Here is a 10813-nt window from a genome sequence, read left to right as displayed (position 1 = left end):
GCATAAGCCACGTATATTTATGATGTATTTCTCAACTTTAGAAGTTTATCCTATTTGGTAACATTTTCACTTTTTTATTTATTTATCAGAATTTTGAAAACTATAAATAAAAGTCTGTTTGGTGTTTAGAGAAGATTTGGGCATCCTTAGATTCAATTCAATAAAACTCTGTCTCAAAGCCAAACTTTCTTAGGTCTGAGGCCCTGTCACCCCATCCCATGGTCAAAAACAATCATGCTATATCTTGCCCTAGTAAAAAATGATACAAGTATTCTAATATATAATCCCCTATCCTTGGTATTACAAATCCTGACCGTAATCCCAAACAGTGCCAAAAAAAAAAATACATGTATCAAACATGGATGTCCATTAATTACATCTAAACAAGATCAGATCCCTATTAGCTTCTATTTTGTATACAGTAGAGCCCATTTTTCCATTAACAAATTTGAAAGGGTTCTATTATTTTTTTACATTCTTATTTCGTGGAGTGGGCGTTAATGGACTACATCATTCCCACTGAACTTTTGACACAGATTAATCTTATATAGATCAGGAGTGATTTGAAACTATGTCAAATATAAAATGACGAAGAACCAAACAAGTACCCAAAACAACGCCCAAATAATACACATTAATGTGTGTTTGGGAGTCGAAAGATTGGGTATACACCTAACCTTTAAAGGTAAAAAACAGAGATTTCACTTACTGATGGAAGTAAAAAATTCTAGCTAATGCTGCACTCTCTGGAATTTCCATCCTCAGAAGAGACATCCCCAGAAAATGCTGTAATAAATTCGTCTTCTTCATCACCCTCAACATCAGCTGTATTGTATCTTCTTTGAATATACGTCAGTGCTTGCCTCCTGTGTAACCGCAAAACGCGCATGATTACATCGGGGGTAACCGTAATGCGTGAATGGTCCTCTCTGGCTTGCCTATTAGACTCCATAATCTGTATAAGATACAAACAAATTGTGGAAAAATATGTAAGCAACAACTTCTGAGTTGCATGAAGCAATCAACCTGTTTGCTTACGTTTTCCTTTTCTGTTTTTATTTTCCGGAAAACACAGAAAAACTTGTTCTGTTCTTGAAAACTGCTTTCAATAGAATTTTCTACAAACAACCCCTTTTAGTAAGCAGTAAAAACTTCAATTCGAATTATTGAAAACTAATTTTGCATGAAAATGAAAAACAAGAGTGTATGGGTTTTTTCCGAACTTATCATTGTTTCTGAAAACACAAAAAAAATGAATATGAAAAAAAAGAAAGACTCAACCAAACAGGGAAAATATTTGTCCATTACCCTACAAAGTTCAATAAAAGGGTAAAACATTTAGAAGGTACCTCTTGTACATTGGGAGGAAGGGGAAGAAAATCATTTGACGAAGGAGCCCAGAGCTTTATATTTTTTCCTATTCCACAGGTAGCAATGACAGGGATATATGGATGGGGCTCTAGTTGATTTACTATGTGCCGATCACCTATCATTGAACGAACGAGTGTGGTTCCTTTCTTCTTCCATATATATATACGACCACAATCAGACCCGCTCATGACATATTCGTCATGGGGACCAAAAAAACTCACTCCTTTAATCGTGTGTGAATTTCTATGCCCTTCATAAGCTAGTGGCTCTTCGAGTTTCTGTAAATCCTCATGTGGGACCAACAATGGGGACATACCTATCCCCATATTCTTCTGAAATAAATAAATGAGCTCGTCATTGTATGAGACAAGCAATTCGCTTGAGTGTGAGTAAGCCAATGCTGTTATGTGAACATCGTGAGTCTCAATCAGGTGACGAGGGCAAAATGTATTAACAGGTCTAGCATCCAATTGGTATTTTCTAGTGTCGTAGACACGTGCATATTCGTCAGAACCTCCTACGGCAAAGTAATTAGGATTTCTTGGGTCAATCACAATAGCATACAACCTTATGCTGCTTGAAGACTGCTTGTTCTCTGTGAATGAACAGCAACAGAAAAGCTTTCTAGCAGAATTACTTCGCAAATCAAACTGCAAAAGAAGATTGGGGACTCTGATATCAAAGTGAAAATTAGAGAAAGCTTCATCGACAGAAACATTATTGAGTTAACATACATGTTGAATGAAACCATCCTCGCCACAGCTATAAAATATGTAGGGACTTCCAGGCTCCACAGCAAGATTGTGCACCCGACCTTGGTGCTTCCCTAACCTTTTTGTTTCTACTTTGCTGTTCTCAAGTACCTGACCAAGCCTAACCTGCAAAGGGAAAAATTGTTCCAAATGGTAAGAGAGGAAGAAAGTTGGTCGATAAGCAGAACAAAAAAAATGTCCTGTTGGTTTAAACCCAGGCTCCTAGGCCAACAAACTTTTAAAATTAATTTAGTGTTAAGGATGTAATAAAGACTGGGTAGGCTCAAATTTAGAGTGGCTTCCTTGTGGCCTCAACCCCAAAAATCCTCTCCATAATATCTGGGCTCAACTTGATATATACTGTTTCTGCCATTTAATTAATGCCTAAGGTCATTTCTTCACCTTAAATGAGTAGTGAAACATTAGGCATTATAACAACTTTTTGATATACACTGTTTCTGCCATTTAATTAATGCCTAGAGTGGCTTCCTTGTGGCCTCAACCCCACATCACTTTTTTTTTTTTTTTTTTTTTTTCTTTTTTCACATGTTCACTTTATCAGTTTTTTGGTGTCTTATATTATACTAGTGGTGGTGCACATGCGAAGCATGTTTTTTTTTTTTTTTTCACATTCATTGAATATTACCCATTTAAGATACAAAAGTTTTACAAATTGTCACTTCGTACGAAGCACGGACACATGACACGACATAGACACGCCGACACGACAATTTTCAAAAAATGCAGGACACGACACGTAGGAGACACGCATAGAATATATAATTTATATATTTATTATATGTCATATATATGAATATATCATTCTAAAACAATAAATAAATGCAATATACCACTAATTTCTATAAATTGACATTATTTTTCTTTTATCATTGTATTCTAAATTATTTTGTTCAAACTTATAATTAGTTTCGTGGGTGTCTAATCAATGGACACATGTGTTTAAGCAATGGACATATATGTCCTCCAAGTGTCCGAGTCTAAATTCTTTTTAAAAAAATGGGACACATTTGGATGAGTGTCTGACACGTGTCAGGAAAGTGTCCAATGAGTGTCGGTGTCCAACATGGACACGGACACGACACGACCACGCCACTTTTTTAGAAATGTCTGTGTTTCTTAGCTCACTTCTCGGTAGTTTAAACTACTTGTTTTGTTTGGTTTGACAATAGCTTTGTAGTATGCTTTGTAGGGGACAAAATACATGAGGCAGATTTGCTTCCACCCAACATGGTCCCTTCAGTTTTAATATTGGCCGTTAATCCCCCTTGCTAGAAAACTGTTGCTTCCTCATAAAGATTCAACAATGTTCAAATTACCCACAATATCATGCAAGGAAAAAAGAAAATTATTTGTAAATTTAAAAAAAACCAAATTAGTTGTAATGTCTAGAAATATCGCTTTGTCAGATAACCAGCTGCCAGTTGAATCTTTCCTTTCCCACTGCCTATGAGTTCCCATCAAATGACAAGTGTGGATTGCATTTGTAGAATAAACTATCTTATATATTTATAGAGAGGTTCCAAAATTCAATAGAAGCAACAAATGAAAGCCATAGGATTACCAATGGTCCCATACAATCTCATGGATTTTACCAATTCATACTGTGAATGTTGAAATGATGATGAAAGAAAACAATATAATATTTGGGGTATAACAAGGGAGGAAAGCAGATGCATTGCACGCAAAGATATCAGATCAAGAGAGGCAATTTGTAAACATTTTCATGATGATGGAATTATTTTCATTTGGCAAGAAGTTTCAATTGCAGGCAAGAGAATGTACAATTAGAAAGACTCCCCTCTTACGGGGGAATGTCACTACCTAGCGGTTCAGTGACATTCGACGCCCTATGCCCTTCGTCTTATATGCCCTCCAGTCGGCTCCTTTCGTGAACTTGTCGCTTGCTTATAGATCAGCAATAGTAAAATTGGGTAGGTCACACTATATATGAATATATAAATCCTCACATCACATCCTTAGTTCTTGTAGCAAACTCTTTTGACACACCGCCCTTTGCCTTACCCTGGATTTGAGATGCTTCTCCCTGACAGATATATAGAAGCCTTACTAGAATCTGTACCTGTTTGGTGCAGCTTAAAAGCTGCTTATCTCAGCTTTCAGCTTAATTTAAGTTATTTTGATGTGTTTGATTTAGCTTAACAATGCAGCTTACAGCTTTTTGTAAGTCAGAAATCAGCTTATTCTTTGAGTGGGGCAGGAGATGCTTAATTTATAAGTTAGAAATCAGTTTATGTTCATAGTTATAAGTTATAAGCTGTTTCGGTATAAGCTATAAGCACTTTCTCACAGCTCTACCAAACAGGGCCTCTGTAGGGAGCATCCGGCTATTGGGAATGATTTCCGGGGCAGATATGCCTTTCGATTATTAATAAGTGAGCTATAAAATCCACATTGTTTTCTAAAGAGGAGACTTTTATACTATAATTAGATCTAATATCCGGGGGATTATATTCTAAAGAGAACTCATAGGGATTTTATTTCTAAAGAGAACTCAAAGGGATTTTATTCTAAAGAGAACTCATAGGGTATAGTAATTAGATTTCATAACACAAAGGTGGTGTTTGGGAACTTGGGTTTGGGATTTTTTTTTTAATTTTTTCCACTAAAAGACAAACTTTTTGCAAAACCAAAAAAAACACATCCAAACAAAATATCACATCCAACCCCATAATCATTTCACTTTTTCTCTAACAAACATCACATCCAACCACAAAAAAACCCAACTATCTTTCCCAAGCATTAAAATTTTTTTATCTAATAATATCCTACAACTAAAAAAACCTACATAAAAATCCACTTCTTAAACACCCACAAAGTGTGGTTTAAATTGATTATATTCTAAAGAGAACTCAAAGGGTAAATGTACTTTGTTAAAGTATTTAGCAAAGTAGATATCATAACACAAACCGAGGGGATTATATTCTAAAGAGAACTCAAAGGGTATCTTGATCTTTAGCTGCAAATTTTCCCGACATTGGGAAGATTAACAATCAGAATAATTATGCTGATATAAATATAACGTGAAGACGAAAATAGCAATATGCATGGTTATCTTTAGATTCTAAGTTGTATGCTTTGTAATAAAAATGATGCAGAGAAACAGAAAGCATTTTGAAGCTGTCTTCCCAGCTCATTGAATAGTTTGCATGATGAAGGCAACGTTGTCCACAAGCACTATGCTGTATTACAAAATTTTGCAATTTATTAGTATGTCAAGCTGTACCTCAATGTATTGATCCATATAAAAATTCAACAACTAATTTCATAATCTTTACAGATTCACACATTTGAGCAACTATTGCATGACTTTCATGAGGTTGTTAATGAATAATTTCGTTAACCTTAAGAGAGAGTATGTTGAAAACGATTGGAAGAATTTATTTAATAGGATTGCACTGGTGATCTTTGGCCATCATTTGAATCATTGGCTTTGAGCTAGCTATCTAATATATGTGCATGAGGCAAGTTATTTTTCTTAAAAGAAAACCTAGCAAAATAAATTTTTTGTGTAACCTTTGTGTTGGACGAGTCTTGCATCAGAATGTCCAAGTTCGCCGGGAACACTTTTTTCTATCACATCTTTTTCATCTCCTGGTGATTCATTCACCCTACTTCAGTTCGTCTTTAGTTTCTTCTAGTCCACACAAAAAACTCTATTAAAATATTTTGTTGAGCAAGACTTTGAACCAATGACATATCATTAATAAATTTAAAGCACTTACTTTCTTAATCATGTGAAAATGCATTTCAAGACCATAATCATCCTATACAAATACAGACATACACAAGAAAAGTGGACAAAGGGAATAAATGGACTTGTGAGCAAATATGAGTAGGTGTATAGATAAGGAAAGTTTTAAAGACTAAAAATGAACCTATACAGTAAATACATTTCAAATGAAATAATATTGAAAATAAATGGAAATGTATTAAATGGTATTAAAAATTATTTCCTTTGAATAAAAGCTATGTTACATAGACTTGGATACAGGTGTCGGGTGCCATGTCGGGTGCATGGGAGGGTACATATCTAGAGGCTGGAAGGAACCATCAAATCTCAAATTCAAGAGTAAGTGGACTTGGCAAAAAAAAAAAAAAATGATCATATTTTTATTTTTATTTTTAATTTAGTATATGAGATAAAATCGTATTATATGTAGCATACAATGTCAAAAATGCATTTTACTTACTTTATAGCAATTATACAATAATATATACATGTAATGATAATGTTAACTACAAATATACCAGAAGTGCCCAATGGAAAGTATTGGATAGATGTCCCACTCCCTTCTCCAAGTGTTGTGTGTTTGACATGGATATTTGATTTATTTTGAAGAGTGCACGTAACATAGACTATAAAAGGGCTAGTAAATTACATAAAAAGCTATCAAATAAGAACCAAAATCCATAAGACATAAACTCACCACTAACCAAAAAATTTTGACATATCTTTCTTCAAAATCCTATAGTGAAAATAAGTAGATTATATATATTATATGATTTAATTAGGTTCGATTAATTTTTCTATGTGATTGCTTTATTTTGATTCTACAATTTATTATTATGTGGCAAATTAATCAAACCTGATTAAACAATGACACAACATATCCATGCTTGCAAAAAAAAATTTAGATAGAAATAGAATTGTGTGGATTCCTCTATTTCTAATTCTTCCTACAGACTGACGAAATGAATATAATTGTATTGTTCATTATCTTGAGGATTGACGTGAAGCATGAAACATTGAAGGATGCTGATGTTGTATTTTACTGTGCAACCATATGGGGCGATATAATGCCAATTTGGTGTTGAAAAGATATGGACATTTTCTAAGGAGAAACAGAAAGTTATTTGTGTGGCATTCTAAGTGTAGAGTGAGGACTGATATTTTTTTCCCATAGATAAGAGAGAATTTTGAAGGGGTGTGTAACTTCAGCCTGCCTACTTAAACAGTAAGATTAAAGTTATACATGCCCTGAAAATAGGCCCGTCATTTTGGGTTGCAATTTACAGGTAATCATTGAGTCGAGTGGAGGTTATTTGGGAATCAGGAAGAGCAGAAAACACTCTCAAGTCTTCACTTTTCTATAGTAGTAGTAGATTTATATAAACAATTGAAAAGTCATACTAAGAATAGATCGCTTGGCCCAATGGCATAAACACAAACTATCAAGCCGGATGATGCAGGATCGAGTCTTAGTGCATTTAGGCAGATATGTGGACTTTTAATTGAGTGTGAGAGCCAAATGAATCGAAAGATTCATGTTTGGTTCCGGAAGGGATCATGGAAGGGCTTAGTTGCCCTTGGTACCTGTAACAGCTACAGGTACCACTCTCTAATGAGAAAAATCTTCTGGCAGCCTACAAGCAAATGAGTAGATGAGACAAATAGGGTTTCATCAATCATGAGCACCATAAATATGATGATAAAATAAAAATCAACCTAAGACATAGTCCATATGACTTTCCAAAGAACAACCAAATTAATATGATGTATACATAGAACATACCTACTGGACTAGTGCATGTGGTGCACCTAAAATATGTTCCATAAATAAATAAATGCATGTTGGAGAGAGTGACGGAACGAATGTAATGAAAATACCTGGCCATCAGCAGAAGAAGTTACTATTTTCCGATCATCAGTAAAAGGCATGATCCTGACCTGGAATATGTTGTCTAAGTGGCCAGAAGGATATGAAAATTCTAATTTTTTCATTGCCCAATTCCAGAACATAACTTGTCGATCATCAGAACCCGACACAAGAAGGTCTCCAGTAGAGTTGAATTGAACTGTGTTTACGCAACCCACATGACCACTTAACTTCCCATACAGATCAATTTGGTTCACAAGGACCTGTACCCAAAAAATAAAATGAGTACACAAGAAGCTGTTCCGTAGTGCACTGGAATTTGTACCTACTTTTGCAACCAAAATTTGAATTGGCATGGAAATTACATTGCCCAACTTTATTTGCATATAACCCTCATAGCATGTATAACAACATAAATGAATTATTTACAGAAAAGAAGCCATAAAAATTTTTACTGGAGGCATTTCATGACACTATATTGTATGAGAGAATCACAGAAGACCAGGTTGATATCAGTAGTACAAATAATGAAAATTTGAATTGAAGGCATTTCATGAAAACCATAAAATACTGATTAAAATAACATCATCACCAGTGGGAAAAATTACAATTTCTATTTTTCCAATTTTGATTGAATGATAAATTCAACTATCATACAGTAAAATATAGGACAACAAACACACCTCCAATGACTACCCAATTGGTAAACCTTTCCAACCATTAGGAACTTCTTAACAGAGACCACCCAATTCATAAAACTAGATAAAGAAGCAATGCAACCCAACAAGTATATCACCAAAACAAATTTAGGACCTTTCATAGAAAATTGAAAATATATAATACCATTGAGAAAAATGCGCAAATTAACAGCTGATTTTATTTATTTATTCAAAAAACATGAACTCCTGCTTTTGATTGATAATCAATAAATACAAACACACTGACACATATGTGAGAGAGAGAGAGAGAGAGAGAGAGAGTAAAAACCTCAGAAGCAGAGATTCGGCGAGCGAAGGTTCGGGGCTGAATTGAACCCGTCTCTCTCCTGAACATCTCTACAAAACCATATTCAGAATCCCTAGAAATAGTCTCCATTCAGCAGAATTTACACTGAATTTCCAAGTGTTTATGTGCGGAGAGAGAGAGCGAGACACTTCTCAGATAGTGCAGAGCAGAGGACACCTGGCGCGGGGATTTTTTCCAAAATAAGCCAAAATATCAAGTAATTTCTTAAATTAAGCCTAGTTTTGACGAATTTTTCAAATAAATTAAAATGTGGTTACAATTCATGCTTTCACCGGTTTAATGGTCTTCCTGTAAAAAATTTGTAAAATCATAAAAGTTTGATTACAGATCACGTTTTTAATTAAGAAAGTATGATTACAATCCATACTTTTAAATAAAATTACTATTGAAATGTAAAAATATGTTTTCAAAACACGTTTTTAATACAAACCAACTCACACTCTGACATACACCCATTCACACCCACAACACTCACGCACATCAACTATATAATTGAAGCAATATAATTTTTATATATAATAATAATTGAATATATATAATAATAATTTATAATAGTAATAATAATCAATTATATAATTTTTGTAAATATAAATCATTTTTATATAATTTTTATCTTTCGAGTGGTTATAAATAATTTTTTAAAAATTAAATTGAAACAATTATATGTATGTATATAACCTGTCTAAAAGTTAAAATGGTAATTATTTTTTACCTTTAAATGATAATTATTTTTTATTTTTTATTTCTTAACCAAATTAATTTTTAATTTTTTTAAAAAAAATTATAAAAATCAAATCATACATAACTTAAAATTTTTTTGATAAATGACTTACATACGTATGGTTTAAGGGTAAAATTTTTTAGGTCATGAATGGTTTGATTTAACATTTAAGTCATTTATCAAAATCTTTACCCTTAAACCATACGTATGTAAGTCATTTATCAAAAGATTTTTAGATTATGTATAATTTGATTTTTAGAATTTTTTTTTTAAAAATTAAAAATTAATTTGGTTAAGAAATAAAAAATAAAAAATAATTATCATTTAAGGATAAAAAATAATTATCATTTTAACTTTTGGACAGGTTATATACATACATATGGTTGTCTCAATTTAATTTGTAAAAAAATATTTCTAACCACTCGAAAGATAAAAATTATATAAAAATGATTTATATTTACAAAAATTATAAAAATTATATAATTGATTATTATTTACTATTATAAATTATTATTATATATATTTAATTATCATTATATATAAAAATTATATTATTTCAATTATATAGTTGATGTACGTGAGTGTTGTGGGTGTGTGTGTCAGAGTGTGGGTTGGTTTGTATTGAAAACGTGTTTTGAAAACATGTTTTTACATTTTAACAGTAAAAGCGTGGTTCGCAATCACGTTTTTTGAAAAAAAATAAATTTTACTTAAAAGCATGGTTTGTAACCACACTTTCTTAATTGAAAGTGTGGTTTGTAACCACGCTTTTACGATTTTACAAATTTTTTACAGGAGGACTACAAAAACGGTGAAAGCGTGATTTATAATCATGTTTTAGTTTATTTTGAAAAATTTGTCAAAATTATGCTTAATTTGAAAAATAACTTGATATTTTGATTTGTCATAAATCAGTAATTTAACAAATTTGTCATAAATCATTAATTTAACAAATTTTGTTTAGTCCGATAAATAAATTTGTCATAAATCATTAATTTTTAATTTAACAATTAAAAACTTGGTGTAATCGTTTAGATTTGATCGAGAGGTTGATTGGATTGGATAATGGGTTATGTTTGGATTATTTGAATATTCAATATGTAATATTTATTGAGTATTTAATTTATGTAAAAATTTACGTTAATCGAATATTAATAATTACTTGGTCTAATCATATTTCTGTCAACAGTAAACATAATTTTCAAAGGAAAAAAATCCAAACCCCTTTTCCTCCCCCAACCCCCTTGACCCCTTCTCTTTTTGATTGGTCAGATTTTCCTCTTTTTTTTTTTTTTCCCTTCTCC

General features: G+C 32.5%; 1 protein-coding gene across 1 annotated transcript; it reads right to left on the bottom strand.

Annotated features, from left to right (window-relative positions):
• Positions 1-410: 410 nt before the first annotated feature.
• Positions 411-8993, bottom strand: LOC114298070 (uncharacterized). Its single transcript, XM_082919663.1, has 5 exons — positions 8750-8993; positions 7774-8025; positions 2106-2249; positions 1350-2021; positions 411-955 (listed from the first exon to the last, which is right to left on the bottom strand). Exons 1-5 carry the CDS (start codon positions 8855-8857, stop codon positions 728-730), a joined length of 1404 nt encoding a protein of 467 aa, XP_082775789.1. The 5' UTR covers positions 8858-8993; the 3' UTR covers positions 411-727.
• Positions 8994-10813: the final 1820 nt, after the last annotated feature.

Source organism: Camellia sinensis, chromosome 3 (assembly GCF_055761805.1).
Source record: "Camellia sinensis isolate YWXY chromosome 3, ASM5576180v1, whole genome shotgun sequence".
Classification (NCBI taxonomy): Eukaryota; Viridiplantae; Streptophyta; class Magnoliopsida; order Ericales; family Theaceae; genus Camellia; species Camellia sinensis.
This window is presented reverse-complemented; position numbering and strand designations above follow the sequence as displayed.